We start from the raw sequence: 25,938 nt of genomic DNA, 5'->3' as shown, positions 1-25,938 counted from the left end.
GTTCTTCTGCCATACACAATCTAAGAGAACTAAGACTAGCTTAGTAGTAAAGACCTCAATCATCAGAATCTACAGATATAAAGCCTTTCACAAAGCCACAGTTTAATTAGCCCCTGCCAAATCTGTTCAAAGCACTAGAATGTGAGAAAACTGGAAGGGTGATTTAAGGAGCAGTACTAAGTAGGGGGAGGATACCAGGAGGCACTGCAAACATCTGTGCCAAAGCAGGGGTATAACATGGTAGCCTCTGTGAAGAAGCAGCATATTGGGGGAGACATCTAACCTTCAATGCAAACTTCTTATAGGCCTTGAGGAACATAACCAACAATAACATGTTGGCTGAGAGGTTTACCTCATGGCATTCAGTTCAAATAATGACTTGTAACTGATGTTTTGTAAGTACAAAATTCCAGAGACAACCAATTACACTCCTACTAATAAATAACGCCTCTTCTCAGCTTGTGGTGCCTTATAGCTAAAGGATTTCTTGGATCAGAAGCTTTTTGTATGTTTAATGGACCCCAGTGAATCATTCTTCCACTGACTGTCTAACTGCTCCTGATACCTAATTCACCTTGGTCGTCCATTAAAATAGCAGTAATGCTTACAGTTCAACTGCAGCCATATGAAAAAAGTTCCTTTTACTTAAACCAGTAACTTTCCAGATAGACTGAAGTTTTGTAAATCTTTTAGTACCAAAGCAAAAAAATAAAAGTAAAAAAATTAAAAATTGTTGGCTATTCACATTTTGCATGCTATTCACCTGCTGTAGAAGGCTTTTCCTTAAGACGTTCATGATTACTATACTTCTCTGTACTTTTCTTTTTCCGTTACCCACTTTGAGATAAGGAAGGGAGTGGAAGAATGAAGCTCAACATTCAAATTATATCAAAACTCAGATTTAAAAGTAGCATGATATTTTCTGTTTTGCTTTCTATTACCTTCCTAGCAGTTTCTATATGTCTAGATCTTCAGTTCAAGTGCCAGAAAAAACAGATCACTTCAAACATTTCATGCTTCAAAAAAAATTAAATTGTGATGAAAATATTATTTTGGATTGAAATAGTAGCAAGACAGTCGGCATTTTAGCAGTCTGGAATAGACTAGGCTTTGATTCAAATCTGTACTCTAGTTGATTCAGATCATACAGTTCAGTGTCAGGCAGGGTAGGAGTTCATGACTAATATTCTGACAGCCTGTGAGACTGAGGTCATTAAATATGAAACAATACATTGGGGAAAAAAAAGCCAAACAACAAAACACTGTTTAGGCAGATATCTTCAGAAGGTATTTCTGCTGAGACAGAGCAGCTCAGTACACTGCAATGAAATTTCCTTTAGTTGAAAATGTCTGAGTCAACTCTATCTTCACTACTTGGCACTGATGTGACGACTACTGACATCCTGCATGTAGTGGCCTACAACTCAGGAAGAATAATGAAAACCAGAAGAATTTTCAGAGATAGCATCCCATGAATATTAAGATAATAGCCACATAGCGATAGTCTTGAAACTTAAGTTGGCTTATCAAAATACTAGGCTACAGTAGAAGCTAGAAGGTGTAGACTGATCAAGTTAAGTGTATATAGGGAAATCTCAAGTGTAACAGTAAAGAGTTCGTCAATAAAGCAGAAAGGTGGCAGATGACCCAATAGACAATGAACCTAGGCAAAGTCAAATTTAATAAGATGTCCATTTGCCATTTAAAGTTAATTACTTACTAGAAATCATGAAAGCTTTTACATTGTCAGAAGACACAAGAACACAAGAAATTTGTTCATATATGCTACATTACTTACACACAACCAATGCATGTGAACGAAGATATCTGATCACATTTAACAGATGCCTCTCCTGATACTCATATGAGATGGAGCACTTTAATTATTACCTTTCCTTTGTACTTTTCCGTATTTTTAAGAAAACCACTACTGTTTGAGCACTGTATTTCATAATTTGAATGTAGTTACAGTGGCTTCACACAGGAGTACTTTAGCAATTCCTAGACATTTAATGCAACACTTACTTATTTGTGGTAGTATAAAGAAAAACCAGAAGAAAGCATCACGCCGAAGAAAGTAACTTAGTTATTGTATTCCTTCCTCTTCATTACAGAAATTTATGAGTTTTTCATTAAAATTTTCAGTGTCAGAATTACTAGCAAAACTCAGAAAAATGTCAGAAAAAACAATAGTCATCTTCATTGAGGATATCATTCATCTGCAGTCACTTAATTTAGTTTTTATACTAAAAGCTTTATGCCAAAATAATTTACTATTAGATATAAGCACAAATGGTAACTTGTACACTGGAATGCAAATAAAAAAGAATTTTGGGGATTCGCCTCAAATGAACAGTGTGATCAGACAATTAAATGCCAGTAGCTAGTGAAATACTAGGGCATGTTTCTCATCAGTGCACACCCTGTATCTGAAAGATTTCAAATACATTTTTAGTGGTCATCACTCAAGCTGTTAAATACAGCTTAGCTTTAGCCTGGTGTCAGGGAATAAAGGAATTTTAAAAGAAATCTCTATATTGTTAACACTTAAGAAACTAGTGTTAGAAATTCAGATTAATTAAACTCTTAAAACACCTGCCAACTAACAGTACAGAACAGAGCATTCATTTTCTTCTATGTTAAGACATTCAGAAACTTTAATAAAATTATTAAGTAAAATATATTGTAGTAATGAAACAATTTATCTTAAAAATACATTGTTACTCTTTCAAGGAGAGCTAGTTTATTTGGTTGAAATTCTGTGTAAACTATGTTACACAGAAATTATTGAAAAATTACCCATCTCTTATAATTAGAAGGAACACCTGGTAAAGTCAGTACTTTTTTTTTTTACTGCTATTACATTCATGTGAAAAAAAATAATATAAATTTATTTTCCAAGTGAAAAATTACAATATAAACATACTCTACCACTGTGCAATTCCACTCCATAGAATTCAAGTGTTCGTGCTATATTTATATAGCAGGACTCTGCTTCAGATTGCTTGAGGCCACTAAAAGAGGGGAAAAATAATAAATATGAACCACAGGCAAATAAAAAAATTATATTGAATTTATTTAAAGGCAGAAAAGGAGAAGAATCCCAAAGCCCACTGTCTGAGAAATAAATCTCATTAACTAGTACCACAAGTTCTTCACTGGAGAAAATCCTCCTGAAGTCCTATCAAAAAATTGAGCAAATTATACACAATGTTATTACCTTAGCCATTCTGGACCAGCTCTTTTTAGAAAAATAATTTTTATCTCTTATGTTCAAAGGTAGGAGGAAACTATTCCCCTAAAACCTCACTTTACAGCAAGAAGCTTTATCTGTAAATATTCTGTATTACATGGTCCCTCAGAAGGAAGTAATTTAGAAGAAAAATTAGCAGTAGGAAGGTATTAATAAAATAAAGGGGAGAAAGCAGATTAATAAAGTTATGAAACTCATCAAGGAAAAGCCATCTGAGTTTGCCTACAATCTATAAGTCCTAAAGTACTTTTTTCTCCTGCTGCTATGTGCAGCAAGACATACAAGGATTTGATCTTGTAGTCTTCTAGAAAGCTTCTACAATTATGAGACTTATACATTTTTTTAATTTTTTTTTTTTTAAACAGACACAAAAAATCAAAAATCCCCACACCTTCAATAAACAGGTTATGTATCCTTATGGAAGGATAGAATCTACTAAGAGTTTTAAAACCCAAAGAGTTCATCAGTGGTCCCCATTTGGCTGGTTCTCCCATGCAGCCTACTAATCATTCATATGAGAGGAATGCAACGAGGCCTAAACAAGATTCCTTTAGGTGTGATAATGAAAGTAGTCCTCTCCAATAAACTGCAGGGCCAAGACCTGTAAAGAAACAATCAGACAAGAGGCAGCTCTATCCTGGAATCTGCCATAGCCTATTGACATTGTGCTGTGCCCACAGTAATCCTGGACTCACAGCACAGAGCAGCGATTCAGGCACTACTACACCTCACTGCAGTAACTGTGAGAACAGAAGCTGAGGAATGTATGTAATACCTACACACACTTAAGTAGAAAAGACACCTGATATCATCCTGTCATATCAACAACTAAGTGCAGGTAAAAACAACACTTTGCTAGGCAAGCTTCCAAAATGACATGCATCAAATTATGTTAATCAAACACAATTTAAATAGAACCTGCAAAATCTGACATAACATTGTGTTAAGAACTGCAGCTACAAAGGCATTCCACATAACGCAGTAATTCTCATTTTTGAAAGGGGTTTTAACTGAAAAGGTAGGCATCTATTACTTCCAATTAATATCCATCCTTTTAAATGCCAAGCCATCAAAACACTATGTCTTGAAACAGACACTTGAGGAAATATTAGATCATGCTCCAGGAAACTTAAAGCTACCTTTAACTTGAAAGCAATAGCCAGTAGTGTGGCTTGAGGATGTCACAATATTGGAAAAAAAGAGCAAGGACAAAAACCAAAAAAATTATTATACTACAGGATGCTGAATATATTTGCAAGAGTACATCACTTTCATTAAAAAAAAATTGATCAAGAACTTTGTTCAGAAAGTCTGTTGCATACCAACAAGAAACGTCTGTAAATGTTAATTCTCAGTTTGCATATGTCATCCACACCTGACCTTGTACCTTAAAAGGTCAACAAGAAAAAGTATCTCAGCACAGACTTATGGGTTTTTTTGTTACACCCTCCTACTCAATTACAGATGAAATGAAACTTTGAGGTCCCTAAGCAGATGGTAGTTATTCGGTAAGATAAACAGGCAAGAGGAAACTGGTCTTGGTGTCTCTTCCCAATTTTTATAGCTGTTGATACCCAAGGCCTAACAAATCTTATCTGGCATATATATAAGCATCCTATGAAGCTTCAAATGCATCCTTCTCCTCAAACTGATGGCTGGATCTTGCAAGTAATACAAAAACTTTATCAAATTGGACAATACTTTCATCCTAAGATCCAGGCTGCTTATGCACTAAACAAGAAACAAAAAGGAAACCATGTCAGAAGAACCTACATACATAACCCCCCCCCCCCCCCCCCGGTTTTAGGGATGAATACAGAAGAAAAAATTCTGAAGCTATACCAGTTCAATATGACAGCAGTGACTTTCTCAGCAGTTATGTACTGTCCATTGAATAGCGTCTGATATGAACATGTTCAGAGAACTACTTCCTCAGGTTTTGGAAAGTAACATAAATCCTAGGTAACAAAAATCTTGCATCGAGTTACAACACACAAGACATAACTTCTCAAGTCTGTGTGTTTCACCAATTCAAGCCTTTTAATCTTCCTTTGTGAAAGTTCCCTAAAGGACAGACACTAAAGAAGGAAAATCCTGTAATCTAAGAATACTAATTCAAAGGTTCAATAATTTACAGATAACTTATATGGTCTACAGTAAATATTTTTTGCTACAGATCAGCAGAAATCTCATTCCAAAGCAAGAGTGTTCTCCTCAAAGGGTAAGAAAGTAAATTCTCCCCTTCTGTCTTTCCTTCCCAAAGGGCTGGTGAGCACCAGAACCATTCTCATCAAGGATATTATGGCATTGAATTAGTCAAAACCATGTCTCAGACCTAAGTATTCTCTATAAACGCCAAAGGAGTATGCAAGAAATATTGCCAGGATAAATAATAACTTGTCTGCCTCTCCCTGTACTCTGAATTAAATAGGCCTGAAGAACCAAGTCTAAAAAAAGGTGTTAAAACAATAAAGAAATATTTTTTTCTAGTCCAGTCTACTCAGTATTTTTATTCAGAATTCCAAATACCACAACCTACGCTAACTCAAATATAGCAGTTAAACTTCTCAGTTCACTCTGCCACAGTCACTCAATAAAAGCATCGATTTCATTGAAAAGTCCAGAAAAGAAAGGAGGCTTTCCAACAGACTCCACCACATCTTAGTCTGGACCAAAGGTACCTTCTGGTCTCTGCAGGACATAACCAGTTTTATATCTCTTGCTACCATAGCACTAAAGATATGAGTTCAACCCAACCACTTCAAGTCTCTTCAGAATCTTCCCTCCAAGATGACTGCTTCCTAAAGACAAGCTTATTTATTCTTTTCCTGTCCACAAGTCCCCCTTTAAAAACTACTGAGCCTACTGGAAACTGCAAATTAATATGGAAGGAATAGAGGCATCAGCTGCTGTGCTTCTGAATATGAACTGCTAGGAAAGCAATCAAGATTACTATCTACAACAGAAGGGAAGTTGTAGTTAAGAGTTCAGTGGTTATCTCTCCTCTACTTCATAAATGACAATGCATGTTCTGGACTGCTAGGGAACATGTGAAGTTCCGAACTATTCACTACATCCACTATCAGTAAAAAAATAAGAGGGAGAGGTAAGAGTATTGAAAGATAAAAAAAAGAGCTGAGGAACATTAGGAGGAGATGAAAACGGAAATATTTCAGGCTATGAATCAAAGAAACTAAAAGAGTGAGGAATTAGCTCTACTGCAGTTAAAATACAGACAAAGAAAACAAGTCCATAGAGATTTGTATTTCATTTTCCCAAATGCTCACAGACAATTTCTTAGATTGGCATATTTGCATTCAGCTTGCAAATATCTGATCAACACCTCTAATTCTAAAATTGCAGTCTTACAAGAGACAAATCATCAGGGTCAGAAAGAGTAATTAGCAGCACACTGACTGGAACAATATGTTGTATTTATATTTATGTATTTATATTACACTCATGAGAGTCGAGAGAAAGCACAATATTAATTGAAGTGTTTTATGGTTATGGTGTTTTTGTTTGTTTGGGTTTTTTTTCACATAGATAGACAATAAATCTATAGAATTTGAAAAATGGTCAAATGTCCTTGTTCCTCAAACATCTAATACAGTGTTCTAGATGGTTGCCATTAATAATGTATAAGGCTAACTGATTTACTGGAGATTATAACTAGATATTTATTTAAATGTTTCAACACATTAACATTATACTCTGAATATAATTAGGCCAGCACCTATTTCATTTAACAGAAGCTAATGAAATATAAATGGCTATTGTACCGAAACTACTAAGAACCTGAGTGTCTTCCTTTTAACATCTTTTTTTTTCTTTAAAAACTTAAGAGGTGAGAGAAGTAAAAGTTCATCTTACCTGTGTTGCTCATGTAGAGATTCTACTTTGGTAAGAAAATCTTTGTTCTGCTCTGGTATAAAGTTATAATTTGAGAGATATCCTGAATGATGCACAGAAGCATTATAGTCTCCAAGTTGTGCTGTTAGGAAACAAGAAACACATACACAAAGTTGTCATAGTTAATTGATCATTATTTAGAAAAAATTCCTTCTCATTAAAACACATACACATATAGGGAAATGCAGGAATTACAAACTATTTTCCAACAGACAAGCAGTGTTGAACACAGTGAAAAAAGATTTTTTTCAAAATACACTTACCGTAATCTCAGGCACTGAATGACTCAGTAATTTAGTTACTTATACAGCCCCACTTTTGCACCACAAGCTGTAACACCACCAGACAGGCATTATATGCCGTGATGGCACAGATGTGCAGTACTGTAACATTAGAGAACACCAAATTGCTTCAGTAAGAGATGGTAAATGAAATCAATTTGATACACGTTTACTTGACCATAGTATATTAGAAGTCTTCAACAAGATCTGTCAATTGGAAAGCATCTACTCTTCACACAGGTAGAAATTGTTCAACTCCCAACTATGGTGCTGTCCTAGAAATTCAATTGTTAAAACCTTCCTAAGCTGAACACAAGTTACTTCACAAAGCATGTGAAATAACTGCTGATTTACATATAATATTACCTAGCTTCTGTAAAAAGTATATATATGTTTATAGTCAAAAAGAAATTCTCTAAAACCTTATTCCTTCAATTAGTAGATATTTTTAAACAGTTACTAGGTAAAAAGTTAATTCCTATCCACTGTCAGTGGCATATCTGAAAAGCAACGAATGTAAACCGTAAGTTCATAGCCTCAGTCCGTGTAAGTTTTGTTTAAAATCTAGGTCAGCATAAGTTTACACCCTAGAAAATGTACACAAACCTTTTAGCTGTTATGAAGTAGCAAGGTTTGGGGCAGCAAGGAGACTGCTTCAAACAAACTACTTGTCTAATTGCCAGAAATTTACCTAGTTTCAATTAAGCAACTAATTGAAACCTCATATTTCTCAAAATCTGTGTTTTGATTAAACAGTTGGAGATTAAACACCAAAAATGATGGAATGTATGTATAAGCAAATCACTCTAACCTGTACTAATCTGCTTTTTCCTAAAGAGCATGAAATAATGAATATAAAGACTTAAGTTTCCCAGAAGTTATTTGTATAACTTGCAAATTAACACAAAAGAAAATAATTGATTGACTGCAAACAATTCAGCATAGAAAGTCCTTCAACTAAATCAAAGTTCAAGAGCATACTTTTAGGAATACTACTATTAATATTATTTTCTAGGAAAAAAAAGTATAAAAGCAATATTTAAATGATTCATGTTGAGGGATGGGGGGTGTGCATCAGAAATAACTTACAGCTACAACAACTACAGAGGATCTATAATGCAGGGGATAACTAATATTTCCCCCTTATATATTAAAAAAGTATGATTTCTATGGCCCAGAAAATGGAACTACTGTGACACAAAACAATTCCCAGGCAACTGTGGTCTAAAGCTAATATTGCGGCACATCTAACTGTCAGTATCATGGCAAATATTTCAATAAAAAAGTGAATTATAAACAGTAAGCAATTTACTTTGAATGCAGATGTTCCTGATTTGCTCTAGTCCTTTTTTTGAAAGGGAACCTGAACTTTAAATCACTTAGCAAAACTAAATATTTACCATTAGAACCAAAACATGTTTGAACATTTCTGTCAAATAATATTTATCTGAAGAACAACATAACAACAATGACAATAAAACAAACAAAACCACCAAACCAACCAACCAAAAAAATCTACCACAAAAAAACTAGACAGAAGATTCAGAATTATTACAAGAAACTGAAATAATTTTTAGGAATACCTACATATTAACAAAAGTCTAAGTCTGCCAAGACTAAGACTAACGTAACAACAATAAAAACAAAAATTAAAAGTTTTTAGAACAAAGTAGGCATTCTAATAACAGCGTCAAATAAAACACACAATTTCATAGATGACAGTAGTTGACTGAGGACCTTTTCCTTTACTAGTCATGAACACAACCCAGCTTTTCTATGAAATAATCTATGTTTTTAAGATTTGTTGCAGCTAGTTTGAACTACAGTCTTGCCAGTGTGAAAAGGCCAGATTGCCAAGAATAAGATAATATAGTTGTCCACTTCAATTTTATTTGCAATAGGAGAAGATATTTTTACTGTAGTTTTACCTTCTCTAAAGAGGGCAACTGCTGTTCCTTCATACATTATGAGGTAGAGTCTTCTTTCTCATATTCCGAATATGGAGGTCGTTCTGGTCTTTTTTCCTCTTCCTCCTAGCTACCCGAGGTCATGCCAACATGAGGAGCAATTTAGAGTACTACTTGTTTCTCCAACTCCTTAGACAACTGTCACAGTTGAAGAGAAACTATAAATGCTGATTTGTAAACATCCTGGAAGACTAATGATCATGTACAGGATTTAATTATCCAAGTAGGAAAAAAAAAGTTAGGGCATATCAAGACATCAGTAAGAATGATAACCTATGATGTTTCTATCTCTTTACTGGATTTCTCTAGAAGAGAAAAGAGGAGAAGGAAATATTAAGGACTTATTTCTAATCTGAGCTTCTCCCGACAGCTTCTGTTCTGATGACATGAGCCAGTAGATACTGACTCAGTGAAAATAAAGTTACAGTATAAAAAAAGCATACTTTTACATTTCTCCATTCTAGACCACTGCTGCTCTTTAATATGTTATAACTGGGAAACAGTATAGAGTAAAATGAAAGAAAATTGAACCAAGGATGAGCCAAAAAACCAAATAAAATCCTGCTATTTGAATGTCGGATCTAATATGAAAGGCTTCAAAGAAAGGAATTTGATAAACCATTCATTTAGAAGGCCATATTTAATAAAAAGAAGACATTTGTTTTATAACTCCTAGTAAAAGAAGAGTGCAATAGCCAAGTAGCCATGTTGACATACCAAAACACTAGATCTACAAGCTTTCAACACAATAAGAGTTTAGAAATTCTTGAAACGCAAATAAAGTCTTGAGATCATATATGTTTACACAGCATATGATCTGCCTATGCCTTATTGAAGCCTAAACAAGCCATCTATTCTTCACACTTTTAAAAAAGAATTTGTTCAGTTAGAACAAATGTGTACATTTTTGTCTCTGTCTCCTAGCAGTAGAAAGACTCCTGTGAAGGAAAGCATCAAAGAAAAATGTTATTTAAATTTTGTTTTAAATGTACACATTTTAATAAGATTATGATACAGAGGAGGAGAAGACCAGGAAGAAGTGTATTTATGTAGCATTGATAGATTTCAATAAGAATTCTATGGGTACAGATGCATCTTCCCTAGACAGAGAAGTTCGAGTAGTAGATATTTTGCTGAACTTAAGAAGATGAAAAAAAAAAAGGTAAAAAAGAGAGCTTTATAGAGGGAAGATCTTACACATATGGAAGCAAAAAAAAGGCCATTGATGCAACAGCTTTTACAGTACTTGCTGAGGCTTCATTTATACAGTGTTTTTTTTCCAAGAAATCGTTGATAAGTCAGTTTATATATTAGACTAAGGTAGCACTGATCTCATTTCTGTACTCCACTATCCCAGGGAGAGGGTGCAAAAAAGACAGTTTGACTCTTCTTTGAGTTGCAAAAAACAATGACAGACAACAGAAACTGCAGCATTGGAAATGCAAAACTGAACTGGAAAGGATCTGAGCAACTTGATCTGACACTGAAGAAGCCCCTTCCAAGCCAAATTTGTCTGCGGTTCTTACTTACATGAAGTTATTGTTGACATCCAAGCTTTCTACTACATGATCAAAATAATTATTTGTTTGGTTCCAGCTTAGAAATTAATTTGGTTGTTATTTTGAATGCTAACACTACCGAAATACTACCTTTCAATCTGGTCCAATTTCTACAGCCCCAGAAAACATCATTTAGAAAAGATAAGTCTTTAGCTCTGTATAACTTAAAGTTTGACAGATTTCTACTTCCCATATATATGATTTTCTCCAAGGTACAGATGACGTGTTGGTCTCCAATTCTACAGAGGTCTCCAATTCTACAGAAGAAAAGCGGGTCTCCAATTCTACAGAAGAAAAGCGGGTCTCCAATTCTACAGACTTTGCTTGTAAATAATAACAAAACCAAAATTTGCATACAAAGAAATAGCACCTATTTCTGCACATGGGCATTTCAAGTAACTACAGATGTAAGAAGGGAAATGTATGAACGGCTCACGGGGCAACCATGATGGGAAATCAGTTATAAATAATATGGACACTTTGGTCCAAAGGAATGCCTACAAAAGCTAGTCTTTGAAAACTAGTTTAATATCAACTTTCTGAAGACCTAAGAAGTGCACCAGAAAAGAATCTAATCAAATAGTTTAGCAGAGAGAACCAAAGCAGTTACTGATTCTCAATAGTAACTACAAAGTATTCAGGTAGTGAAATGCTTCTGGAATCAGAAAATAATCTGCTACAGTAGAATTCAGTTTCTAAAAATGAACATAAAAACACAGATTATTATTAAAGAGAGACTAAAAAGGTTCATTGAGATGTAGATGTAGCAATCAGAGACACCACATTGAAAATTGTTTCCAGAGAGAAATTCCTAAAAGGACCAAAACCCTCAAAAGGGAATGTTGAGAGAAGGAAAGGTATTTCAACAAGTGGAACCTGCATCCAAATAAGAACAAGAGCATGAATACTAACCCACTCAGCCAGTAAGTAATTTTGATGTCGCTACTGGACAAGCAGAACTAGCTATCATGTGGGTAAAACTAATTTGTTTTGTAAAAGGAAATAATGCCTTACACTCAAGAGCGCTTAAAAAAATGTTCAGCCTAGACATGACTGTAAATAGCAGCTTATGACCACTTACGACAGCTGGTCATTTTGTGGTAAGACGGAATGAGAAATTAGGCATTAATAAAAACAAAGGAACACTTGTAGGGGAAAAAAAAGAAAGCTATGCATACACAATGGTGGTCTCCAAGTTATTTACCACTCCAGAATGAAAAATGAGCCAGTCATTGTAATGTCCTTTATTAAAAGAATTAAAAAAATGAAAATCAGCAGCTCAAACCCTGGACACAGTTAAACAACAACACATAAAAAATAATCAAAGAAAAAGGAAGAAACAAATTAGAAAATATAAGCTATACTGAGTTGCTTTTTCTGCATCTCAAATACAACATGTACTTCAGAAACTATACTGACACAATAAAAAAAAAAAATAATGAGAAAAGCAAAGTGTAATCCAAAGTACATTTTGAAAAATTATGGTGATAAAAGACTTCAGGGAGTAGTTATCAGTACTCCCCAAATGTTACAAGGTTTTGCAGAACCAATGCATTTATCTTCTGTCATTTATGTTGTCTCTCAGTACTCACCACTACTTATTTTAGAATCACAGAATCATTTAGGTTGGACAAGACCTCTAAGATCATCAAGTCCAGCCATTAACCCAGCACTGCAAAGTCCATTGCTAAACCATATTCTTCAGTGCCACTTCTACATGTTTTTTAACTACCTCCAGGAGTGGTGACTCGGTTACTTCCCTGGACAGCCTGTTCCAAAGCCTGACAACCCTTTTGTTGAAGAAATTTTTCCGAATATCCAATCTAAAACTTCCTTGGCGCAACTTCAGGCTCAAAGTTCTCTTTATTCATCCAGTCTGATTTTGATTCTGAGGTATAAGGGTTACAGATGCCCCAGAAAGTAGCAGAAACCTGACTGACTTCTAAGTAAATGTCTCAGCTTAGATTATGTCCTTCTGAGCACTATTTCACTTCAAGAAAGCATGGGTGGGGAGCACACACAGAGAAAAATCCCCAAATCTAGCCATGAAAAGAGGGAGGTCTCCACAAATTAGGAAGTCTAAGGTTTCAATCTAATTTCTATAAAAAGAAAGAAGGGCAAAATGAAGGCAAGTTAGAAGAAAGAGTCAGGCAAAAAGAAAGTCGATGGGGGAATTATGTAGTGTGACTCTCACCGTGGAGCTACTGTTGATGTTTCTCTAAATCTTACAGCCCAACTCTTCTTCTGGGATCTCAGTTTTCTGGTATTCTCAGAATTCTAACTCTCTTATGCCCATTCCTGAGGGACTTGCATATTAAGCCCAGTTTTCCTTGAACCCTTACCCTTGCTAGCCTTCCTTTTCTTAGAAGAGGTTAAAGTCCATTTGAATCTCAAGCAACTAGTTAACCTCTTCTGGACAAACTCTCAAAGACAGATAGCAGTCTGCTACAGAAACTTTCTGATTCTTAAAGCAGAGCTGAGAGGGTAACAATGTCACAGGAGACAAGAGCAACTGATGCTCAGGAAAAAGCAAGCTTAGAAGCATTCATAACATCTTTGTTGGCTTTGTTGCTGTGCTTTAGATTCAAGTACCAATTCAGCAATGGATTTATGCACATAAGAGCGTATTCTTATGAAACTTGTGGGACTTCTTACATATCAGTAGGTAGTCATTTAAATAATGGCCTGAAAAAGGTAATTTACTACATGAAGTGATAGAAAACAAGTGCTGCTAAATCAGATTTGTGACATTTTAAATAAAAAAAAAGTAATAGACATAGTGTAAAGATTTCCTTATTTAATTTTATAGACTGTACAACATTCCTATTTTACACTAATAAAAACCAAGATGTATGCTTCATCATTAGATTTTTTTCAGTATGAGAGTATCCCTCTGACTTAATTTTGAAATTATTTGTAACGTAGCTTAACAATTTCTTTTTAAAAAAAGATTTCAAAATCCACAGATCATTTTGTCACAAAGCACACTACTGATAATACACTAACAACTTATTCTTGAGTTGTCTGAGCTGCATTCATAATCAGGTTTAGTCACATTATTTAGACACACTAGTCACACCCACTTGCATTCCCCTGTAAGTTAGTACCACCAGGCAACACAGGGTGTGCTATAGCAGTGCAGAATAACACGTCAGAACTTTACTTCAGAACCACAGTGCTGAACCCTAATGCCTGCAAAAGGGCAGTACAGAGAAGCAGCATTCCAGCGGCACAAAAGATTTGACCAAAAACTGTCCCTTTGCAAAACTCAGACAAAGCCTGTGAAGGTCAACCATACAACTGGCACATGTAAAAACTATAGTTAAGAAGCAAGAGTGGAAATATCAAACACAAGCCTTCATACACAATGAAAGATACTTGCTTCAGCCCTCCCATCAGCTTAAACTGCTACACCTTTTAAATAAATAACCCACGAGATCGTCAAACAAGAATGATTTCCCCTTCTGCACACAAGGGAAGTTACCGAAGGAGAGAGCAACTTGGAAGTCACCACGAAGTGGCAGTAAACAGCTCAGGTAGAACCAATTCATGGTAACTTCAGACAACTTTTCATAAGCAGATACCTCATATCCAAGAACTTCTTCTCTCCTTTCTAAGTATGATTAGAAATTAAAACAGTAATAGAATAGGATTTAAAACAATTTCAGCTGACAAGAATCCCACCAAATATAACTCGATAAGAAGACACAGATTTCCCTCAGATTTCAGAAAGTCTTTCCTATGCCATCACCTTTAGGTAAACAGCAACAACTTGGTAGGAAAACAAAAACTTTTAATTGTTTTTTAAGGGAATACATCTTTTTCTTAAATGTTTCATTCTTTATGAATGAAGAGAATAAATATTTGTATCATACAAACAGCAACAAAAAAGACATCAGTGAGCTAAAAAAGAAAGGTTAGAGGGTTTTTTGGTTTTGTGTTTTTTTCTGTGGGTTTTTTCTTTTAATTAAAAAACAAAACAACAAAAAAACCCCACAAAAAAAACCCCACCACCTGATAACATCAGCACTATCTATGAGTTGAAAAACCAGGCAAATAGATGGATAGGAAATTCCAGAATTCACCATAAAAGAGAAAGATTAAAACACACTAGCACCCTTAGACAATCTTCACTGTCCTTCTATCATTTCCCTTCAGTATAGACAAATGCATTAGTAGGTATCCTAAGCACTAAAAAGGTAACAGTCATAGAACTGAAGGGGAAACAGAAACTACTTTGGGATTTGTGGTACACTAGATGTGGCATGATGAATTTTACTTTGTGATAAGATATTTACATTCTTCAGTGCCCCTTTGCATTTTTGAGCTTTACCACAGTTGGTCAGCAAAAGTATATTTAAGAGTCCTAACAGAGTGTTTGAGCCTTCAAGTACCCTTACTGTTCTTCAGGAACACTAGAGCAGAATGTGTTTCATTTGGCAACAAAACTGAGACTGCACCCTACTATGGAAAACTTGTTCTAGTTTCAATTCTTCTTACTAAGTTTGAATGTGATTACAGTTCCATTTTATGAAAGGTTGCAATATCTGACATGTTTAAACATAAAAGTTATTGTTTTATAGCCACTTAGGATTTTAATAGATACCAAGAGTTTATCACATTCTTCTTTGAAACTCACATTTAAATTATTTAGCTTGACCCTTATTTCAAACAAAAATTACCTCAATCAGTTCTGTGGGTCTTGCTAGCCTTCCATAAAGAAATGAGATTCACCCAAATAATTACGTAACTATTCTAAGCATACTTTCCCCTGACAACTGTTTTAACAAATGTGCAAACTCCACCAAACCCTCAACATTGTTTTTTTCTTTGTTTGCTTAATGAGAAAGGTTTTCCTCCAGCTGTTTTTCACTATCTGTCTAGTATGCTTGTGAGCCATTGGATCAGACTCCATTTTGGTTTTCCTACAGAAGATGTTTTTCTAGTATCATCCTTTCAGTATTTTTTTACCCAGTTGCAGGCAGATGAGAACGATGTAAGTTCTTGTATGTAGAGTCACCTTAAATGTATTGCAAAGTGCCAGTTTTACACAACTAACAAACTAAATGCCATTAAAAAAATTACATAAAAACACCGTAATTTCTTAATCATGAGTTTACCTTTCTCCTAACTGTTCTCTACATGGCCACTTATTCCCCCAGAATGCTTTCCCATAGCTATTGTAATACACAGGAAGTTTCATTATTTTGTTTCCGATGACAATGAAAACCTGACTTTTTTGTCAGCAGTACAGGTACACATAAACAAGAACAATATTACCCTTGTATCAACTGTTTAACTTTTTGACAGGCCTAACAAGTACACTTTTTTATTTAGGTTGTCTGAAGGCTGCTTTAACAACCTGAACCTGCTTTACAAAACATCACCCATAGCATGTTGAATACTCCACACAAATAGGTAAAGAAAGAAATCTCTCCTGATTTTCCAGTGCCAAACAGCAGAGAAGGTCATTGGTCAAATATATTTACTAACAAAATAATGATTGTTTAATACTTACATTGTACTGCATAGGATGCCAGGACAACAGCAGAACTAATGGGGCATGACAACCTGGAAAGGAGGGGAAATATTTGTATTTACTATACGTAATTATTATATTATATAATAATGTTGTTATTATATATATTATATATAATATATATATTATTATATATAAATATGTTTTTTATTACTTAGACTGTATAAATGACTTATTGAAATGTCTCTGCAATTAGTTCAGTATATGAAGACTTGTTTATCTTCAAGGAGTATCTGACTTTTTCTAAGTTTGATTGTCAAAGCACAGTAGGACTAGACATTAAACAGCTTCTTAACTGAATGGAAGTAAGTAGTTCTAAAATAATATGTTCAAATTCTTACTAGATGATTATTCAGAAAAGAAAAAGGAGATGAGATTTTTATGGGGCTCTGGACATTACTTTAATAGCTGCATTCTGGTTTATTTAAAACTAGACATAAACACTAAAATTAGCCAATGCCGAGCACAAAGACAGCTCTTATCCTGTGACCAACACTGACTCTATAGAAGAAAAAAACAGATCCTAAAGGCAATTTACGTCTGGCAGAAGTACTTGGACTATCTTTCTCCCCACCTTTCTTTTTTTTTTTAAATGTACAAACACACAGGAATTGCAGCCAAAGGAACTACTGGGTATATACCCACCATATAGGTAATATAACCCTGAAATCAGAAGAAACGATAGTATGAACTGCTCTTTGCTACTCCCTCCTGCTTACCACAGTGGATAGTTGGTCCCATGTGGAATTCCATGCCTGTCACACCAAGCCTTGTATAAATATCTATTCAGCTAACATTGTGCCTGCAGGCACATGGCATCTCCTACAGCTCATTTACAACAGACTTCTCAAATGTTCTTAATGAGTGAGTTATGTGACAATTTGTAACATTTCCTAGCAATTTAATTTTCCTTTAAAGCAATGTTTCACAAGGCACATTTTTATAGCAACAATACCCTCAGAAAAAGGCTTTTTTATTTTATTTTTAAAATAATTATAGAGAAATTGAAGATTATTTTTCTTACCTTCCTTCTGCAATATCAATCTTCAACTGCAGAAAGAATAAGTGCCTAGAAAAGGTATTTTAGGAAAAGAAAAAATGTACATTTATTTTAAAAGGTATGGTTTAAATGGCTACATATATTAGCTGTATTTTATTAGATATCTCAGTAAACTATACAAACAGATGAATAAAGATTAGTGGTATTGACAAATATGCAATCATACACCCACTTAGTCCGATAAAAGTTTTAAGGATCTTTGGCAGTCTGTACTGCAACTCCAGGATCATAGTATTAATGTCAAAACTAACACTACAAAAACCAAACCGCTACAGAACTGGGCTCTCTTTCTTCCTGGAATATTGACTTTGAATGCAACATTTAAAAAAAAAAGAAAAAAAAAATCCCAATCAAGATAGACTGTGAAAGCCTATCCTGCAACAACTCAATTGAGAATGAGACATTTCTGTAGCAGTATATGATGACAAAAAGCTCTTAAACAATTCTCCAAGAGCAGTTCAGTCTTGCTCTTTTTAGTGTATTTGACAATGTTACTTTTTAGTGCTACTGAAGAAATGGGATATGAAGAAGCATAAAGAACAGATCACCAAATAATTTCAGTTTTAAACTGCAGAGCAGCATGATTAACAAATATCAAAACAGGTCAATAGCTATTTATATTCTCAAGACACTGAAATCAACAAGCAGTGAAAATGTTACAAAAATACCAGATTAATGGGTGCCCTCAAATTCTAAATTCCAAATCAAAGGCACTGAACAAAACAAGTATTCAATTAAAATCTTGTGACAAATTAATTGAAAACTGCTTATAATTCACGTACCCCACCACCCTAAAAACTCAGAGACAGATAAAAAAAAAGGTCTACTGTAAACCAAACGATTATAGATCTTTGCATGTTACAAGTCTAATTGGCAAATTAGGAAATAAGAACTGTTATCTGTTCTTCCTGAAACAAAATAAACCCCACCCTTCCACACCCTTGGCATTAAATCTACTGCACATGTTCAAAACTGACTCAATGTTGATATAAAACTTCTAAGATAGATCTAGGGCATGCAGGCTCAATAAAACCAAAGAATTCAAGGTGCAAATAAACCAAATGACATCTTTGTACTTGCTTATATTCCTACTATATTTTGGAGTTGTAGGCTGTGTGTAGCAGAAACCATTCATCGTGAGCATTGCAGCAGGCTGTCCAATCCAAACACATTTAATATTAAGAGTTATACAAAGTTATTTATGTAATAAAGCATAGTTTGCAAAGCTGTGGACATGTGAAAGGAGGGCTTTGCTTCCATGAAATGGGAATTTGTAAACAAAGAGAAGTTACCTGGTTTGTTCTTGCTGAAGTGTGTTAGGATCAGGTATAAAAAACCTTACACGAAAACGAAGGGTGCAGGGAAAACCTCCTGCAATATTTTAGAAGAGCAAATAAAATTTTTAGTTTAAAACAGAAAATGGTTTTAATTTCTATATTTACAGAAAAATTACCTGAACAACCACAGGGAAATCTCATGTATTTTTCTCACGAAACTAAAAGAAACCATGAGAAGTCTCTCCTGATCCCCTAACACCAACTTTGAGAAGAAAACACTCAAATGCTGTAATGCTTTCATTACTTTGTATATGCTACTTTGCAGAAAAGGTGTTATTAAGGTACCTTTGCCACATAAGTATTAGAAGAGAGAAAAGAACCAAATATGCTTAAGTTGTCTCAACTGGCATAACGCTCAATTCTATCTTACATATAAATACCTGACATTACACAAGTTCACCATGCTAACCTTGTGTATAAATTGAAGAAAAAACCAAACATAATCTGTAACACAGGGTAGAAATAAGAGAGCTGAAAAGCATAGCTCAAGTGCCACAGCATAAATTGCAATAGTGTCACTCAGTCCTCCTAAGCTGCTATCTGGCACCATCATGCCGGCCCACCTGTACTTCTTGGTAAGCATTCTGTGTTACCCAAAGCTGTTTATAAACAAGACACACTAGAAAAACACATACACTTGGAAGTGTGTGGTGTTTTTTTGTTTCATTAGTTTTTAATAAAAAAGCAAAAATTTGTTTTTTCTTGCTGTACTTGAGACAAGAAATTGCCACACATGAAATTGGCTATGCTTCCCTCAATCAAACCCCTTCTTCTTTATCTTCCCTATCAGGAGGAATTCACTGGCACAACAATATGACAGCTGCTTTCATGGCCATGAAGTCTAACACTGCTCAGAAGCCAGGTTTAGATGCTATTACAACATCAAAGTTAGTGACCTAGCAGGTCAGATAGGAGTTGTTGAAGAGACTGGCAGAGATAAGACTTGCTCCTGATGAAAATTTGCCATCTGGACAAACTGCATTTTTTCTAGTCATAAGAACACAGAAAACCAGGACTACAAAGTTACAATCAAGATATTAAAAACAAGTCTTACCTTTTAACTGTTTTCTAATAGGTTTGCTTGGTTCAAGCCATCGCTGTGAAATGAAAAACTATTAGATGGATTAAAATATTTACAAATAAATACTGTTTCTTTATGTGCATGTGTGTGCATGAATATGTGTGTATACATACATGTGTATGCACATATGCATATATATTTATGCATATATATACATGCACACACATTTATTACATATACATGCACACACATTTATTATTAACTGTACTTACAGGTGAATCTACTGAAGTTTCATTTTGCTGTAAACCAAAGTATTCCTTCTCCATCACACCCAACTGGTTATAGGTCATATCCAACAAAATCTGTCCAGTGTCTTGTTTCTGAAAATGAGAAAACCTTAGAAGTGAAACTCTGCAACTCTTATACATTTTAAGATACAATTAACTGAAATATCTTTTTTTTGAATGTAACTCATGAATAAAAATAGCTACTAATTCATCAAGTCAAAGTTTCTCAGCAATAAAAACTTTATTCTGATAAAAGTTTGGTTTTCTTTCCAAAATACATTAAGCACATGAAATTTCCGAATGTGAACTGACATATATTGCAGCCCTTGAGGTGGGGGCAGCAATTTAATTGTAAGCAGACCACCTCTCTCTTGCCCACAGTGCAATGCCCTTCTCTGGAGCGGTAGCCTGCAGGGATGGTTTACAGACACATGGGGTTGCTCTGGCCTCCGCTGTCACCACCAGCACACTCTGTTTCCACATCAGCTGCCAAAAGGTAAGTGAGTATACACTAGGATGGGGGAAAAAAGAAGGAGGATGCTGTGCTCCAACCATAAGATCCTGTACTTCAGCCTGTACTCTCACCTGCCTCTCCGCCTTCACATGCTCAGTTGTCATTCAGTGACCCCATTTTCTGCATAGATGTCTCTCGTGACAGGTATCAGAGAAGAATTGGTGCAACAGGAAATTACAGGCAGCAGAAATCAGAAGTGTAAGGTATAATTTTTCCCAAACCAAAAAGGATCTCCATGCCATGGCATTGTGGAGAACAGAATAACCAACTTTTACCAAAGAACTCTGTAAACCAGTCCTATTAAAAAAAATAAACCAACCACAAATCACCAACCACAAAAAGAAACAAACAAAATCCCCTCAACAAGATTGTAATCCTAAATATGCTAATAAGTAATAAATAGCTTGCTATATTGGGTCTGTGTGGCCAGGTTCTGGTAGCAGGGGGACTACATGGGTGGCTTCTGTGAGAAGCTGCTGGAAGTTTCCTTAATGTCTGGTAGAGCCAATGCCAGCTGGCTTCACAATGGATTCACCACTGGCCAAGGTCGAGTCAATCGGGGATGACAGTGATGCCTCTGTGATAACATATCAAAGAAGGAAAAAAAAACTTATTGTGCAGATGTAATTGTGGCCAGAGAAGAGTGGAGTGAAAATATGTGAGAGGAATAGCCCTGCAGACACCAAGGTCAGTGGAAAAGGATGGGAAGGAGGTGCTCCAGGCACCAAAACTGAGGTTCTCTTGCAGCCCATGGTGCAGACCATAGTGGGGCAGCGTTGCTCCCACAACTCATGGAGGTCCACAGGGGTGAAGAGATCCACCTACAGCCTGTGGAGAAGACCCACACCAGAGCAGGTGGATGCCTGAAACAGGGCTGTGAGCCCATGGGAAATCTGTGCTGGAGCAGGGTCCTGGTAGGGACCTGCTGACCCATGGGGAGAGAAGCCCAAATTGGAATAGATTTCCTGGTAGAACCTGTGGCCCTGTGAGGTCCTACACTGGAGCAGCCTGGGCCTGAAGGATCGCACCTCATGGTAGAGTGACCCGCACTGGAGCAGTTTGTGAAGAACTGTTGCCTGTGGGATGGACTTACATTGGAGAAGTTCATTATCCCACTGATTTTATTAGTAATAAATTTAGTCAATATCCCCAAATTCAGTCTGTTTTGCCCATGACAGTATTTGGTGAGTGATCTCTCCTTATCTCAACTCATAAACCTTTTGCTATAATTTCTCTCCCCTGTCCAATTGCAGAGGGGAGTGATAGAGCAGCTTTGGTGGGCAACTGGTATCCAGTCAGAGTCAACCCACCACACTTGCAAAACTGTATGGCATCTTAGCTCTAGATTTTTAGGTATAGAATTGCTAGATAGAACAAAAATCAGACCAGTTTGCTTCGTATTTTTTCTACTCAAGAAAAATCACAGAGAACTAAATTTTTCAAATTAGTTTGAGTGAGATTTTTCCAAATCTCACCCTTAAAAGCAGAAACAAATGGCACACATTTAAAAACAACAACAACAACAAAACAAAAACAACAACAACAACAACAAAAAACAAACAAAAAAAAACCAGACCAAAACAAAGAACACAACCAGAGGAAAAATTATTTAGACTGTAAAAGACAAGCACTTTGTTCTGGAACAAATTTCTTAAAACCTGAGCTCTGGTTTCATCAAGTTCTGATTTTTTGAACAAATTTCTTAATTTTAAAAAATAATCTCTTGAAACAAAGGACTTCATGTACAAGCATGATAGTGACAACATTTTTGTGGGTGGCCCTGGTCTTGCTCAGTTCATAAGAGCGTCTACTAAATAAGCCAAACCAATTCTTTGCTTAGACCTTTTTTATTATAAAAGTTTATTAAGACCAACTCAGAAGACAGATTTTTATAATTTTTTTACAGGGTACCACACTGTTGTGATTGAGTGCTTTAAACAGTAATATATTCCATAGTCTTCCCTTATCTCATAGAAGCACTCTTCCTATTTAAAAAGACAGGAAAAGAAAAACAAAAATTCAAGCGAAGGACACCTACTTGGCCCACCTTATTTTGGAGGATGGAATATTATCCAACATTTTCTACTGCTAGAGCAGAACTCCTAGCATCTTATTTGTGACTTGAGTGCTCAGGATTACTACCTCAGGTTGTTGGCCTCCTGTGAAAAGCTATGCCCATTTTTCTGGAGTAAAGTTACATGTGCAGAAAACAATGCAGGGAACACTGGACTTTTGAGAGTACCCTTTCCCCTCCAGCAGTCTCCCATCTTGTTTAACTTTCACAACAAACAATTGAGGTCTCACAATAAACGTGAATCCACTCAGGCCTGTAGGGCTGTGTGGGCACTAAAAACAGCAGCTCTGTCCCCTCCTTCTTCCCCAGCTGCACATTCCCACTCCTCTCCTTTCAAACAGGTTACCATTCCATAGGATAGTAAAACCATGATAGATCAAACACCATTTTTAAATTATATAGCATAGGCCTAGAATCCAGCCTAGAAACTGAACTCTCGGCAACAGGTGAGGATCACGTGACCATGCATTCCTTGTCACACAAAGCCATGGCACCATACACCTGTCAGGCAGTTCTATCCAGTACAATCAATGAAATTGCCTCCACAATACTGAGATTTGTCCATCAGAAATGATCCCTATATGTACACAAGAGGGTCCTACGGAAACAGCAGATGCCACCCTAACCCTCTGAAATAATGGGCATTTCCTGACATATATAAGTTCATCTTTAGCACTGCCTTAGTATATATACCACATTCATTTCCCCAAGGTTGGGTTTTTAAAAGCAAAATGTTGAAACACTTCCAAGTGACACCACATGACACCTGCAAAACAACAACAATTGCACCACCTATGCTGCGTACTTTTGACAGGACCTAAATGAGCAACTGAAGTTATATTGTGACTAAGAGCAGTAATTACAGGGGCTGGGACAGATACTTTGGTTTGAATTTCAACAGTTTTTATTCCTTTTGGTCCCCTTTCTCTGCAACAGCATTATCTCCCAGTTTCCTTCTCTTCTTTCATGCTTCCACCCCTTCATCCCAATTCACATGCCTTCACCTTCTCTCTCCTCACCCCCTCACAATTGCATTACCCCTCTTCCCCAGCATACATGAATTTCTAGGCCTTCTCACTGCTTACCTATAAAGACAAGCAAGCTCCCTGCTATGATATTCTTGCTCAGCAGTCACAGTTCTCTCTTTGCAATATTCCCATGGGTCTCCTAATCCTAAAACCAGTTGCTCAGCCAGTACTAGACTCATTCACCTACATACCTACTTCTCTTCCTAGGAAACATGGAGATGTTTCCTAGAAAAAAAATAATTTCCAACACTACTTTTATGTGGTTACAGTTCTTGCCCTCTGCTTTCACAGTGCCTAGATCAAGCACCCACTCCAGAAATCTAAGCTAAGATGTCCTTTTAAATTGTTCAAGTCTTCTGTTAGAATTTCCAAAGATAAAGGTTTTTGTTGTTTTTCAAGGACATGTTTATTTCCTTTGCTTTGGCATTGTTTTAAGAAACACCTGAATTACTTTTCAGCCTATATACCTAAAAATGACCCCACAGCTCATGCTGCACAATTTTCAATCTAGTTTGCCCATAAACAGTCTTGAGACCTAAGTGTAAAGTGAGGCAGGCTAAGGATGTCACATCACTGCTTTTGAATTTTGACATGCTTTCCAATACAGATCATGCCCACAACATATTCTAATATTACTATGTGTCAATATTACAACACATATTTTCACTCCCCTGTGCCACAGGAAGAGGGCAAAACAACATAAACAGTGCTCAGTTATACTGGGCATTAGAACCAAGTTCTCCTTAACCCTATCAGCCATTAGAGCAAGTAGCTAAGACACTCCTAACATAGGTCCCAAAATACCTATGAGCTTGAACAAAGTGCTACAAGTTTCTTTCCATTTCCACACTAATTTTACACACAATCAATTTATTTGGTCTTCTGCTAACTCTATCCTTTTCTCTTACTGGAATTTATTTACCCACATGATACCCACTCTTATTCAGAGTATGGAAGATTTTGTTCAGCCAAAATAAACAGAACAGTCTCTTCCCTCCTAAGGCCCAGTATTCTGCAGAGCATCCTAGTTTTGCTTTCTATGCCTGCCTGCCTGGAATTTCCCTCTTTTGCCTGCAAGTAGCCAGGATCCACATATGACCTTCCCTAGGGGGTGGCCTCAATGCCAAGATTAACACTGTTAATACTTCCTTGACACTGGCTGAAGAATCCTGCCTGGTCCGCCTGGTGCATAATAGCACTCACCTTTTTCAGAATGATAACACATGATCAGCTCAGCCTGCAAACTACCAGTGTTCTCCTCCTCTATTGTTAGCAACTGAAAATTGAGCTTAAAAAAATATTACCTCATCTTATAAAAGCTATTAGTTTACACTACTGATTTCCCTCACTGTAATTACTCCTTGTTCAAGATAGCCTACTTGGTACCTGAATCTTTTTATTGTTAATAAGTTCTCAAACCTCAAATTTTTGATTTACTGAAAAAGATTCAATAGCAACACATTAATGCCCTTGCACTGTTTAACATCTCCTTTTCAGCAAGATCTACTGTCACTTCTCAAGTCAACTCCCTGCCCATCCCATAACTTTCTAGATTCCATACCAAGTAGCGCAGTATTTTCCTATATAAAGGTCATACAAAATATTTATCCAAGGACAGAGTTTTGACACAATGCATTTCCTCTGCCTCAAAAATGATTTAAAATAAACATATATATGAGATTAGTCATTTCAGTTCTAACTTTGGAAAAATATCCCCTTCCTTTAATTCTTTCCTTCAGCATTTATTATCAAGTCAGGCCCCACAAAGGGCTAAGACTAAAAAGCCTGATGTAGGGCGGTTCACTTTCTCACTGTCCTCAAAGGCATCATCAAATTTCTTAGTGTCTTATTGTTTTCCAGTCATAGAATATACTGATCTGGCTCAATATAAACCTAAATATTTGTTGCTAGCCTGGGACTTTTTACAGCAGTTCTTTCTCTTTCAACATGCAGGGACACAGAGTAGCACTAAACTGTCTTGTATTATCAAACAATATCCAGTAGGAAAACTTAGTGAGAAAGATACAAGAATTCTGAATTATTGGATTTTTCTATAAACTGTTGAAAATTAAAAAACTGTGACCCACAATTAAAAAGAACCTTTAA

At 35.9% G+C, this 25,938-nt stretch overlaps 1 protein-coding gene across 4 annotated transcripts in view; it reads right to left on the bottom strand.

Annotated features, from left to right (window-relative positions):
* PTPN3 (protein tyrosine phosphatase, non-receptor type 3) overlaps positions 1-25,938 on the bottom strand; it is a 91,006-nt gene that overhangs the window by 59,921 nt on the left and 5,147 nt on the right. For 2 of the 4 annotated variants that reach the window (XM_027643973.1, XM_027643974.1), the window contains exons 2-8: positions 20,202-20,309; positions 19,963-20,020; positions 18,864-18,942; positions 17,536-17,580; positions 16,491-16,543; positions 7,127-7,247; positions 2,927-3,014 (exon numbers count right to left, since the gene is read on the bottom strand). In XM_027643973.1, coding sequence (XP_027499774.1) covers positions 2,927-3,014; positions 7,127-7,247; positions 16,491-16,543; positions 17,536-17,580; positions 18,864-18,942; positions 19,963-20,020; positions 20,202-20,309 — 552 coding nt within the window. Of the gene's footprint in view, positions 1-2,926; positions 3,015-7,126; positions 7,248-16,490; positions 16,544-17,535; positions 17,581-18,863; positions 18,943-19,962; positions 20,021-20,201; positions 20,310-25,938 lie in introns of those variants that run through there. The other 2 variants (XM_027643975.1, XM_027643976.1) reach the window with 2 other exon arrangements.

The sequence above is a fragment of the Corapipo altera genome, unplaced genomic scaffold (assembly GCF_003945725.1).
Source record: "Corapipo altera isolate COAL_440 unplaced genomic scaffold, ASM394572v1 24b, whole genome shotgun sequence".
Classification (NCBI taxonomy): domain Eukaryota; kingdom Metazoa; phylum Chordata; class Aves; order Passeriformes; family Pipridae; genus Corapipo; species Corapipo altera.
This window is presented reverse-complemented; position numbering and strand designations above follow the sequence as displayed.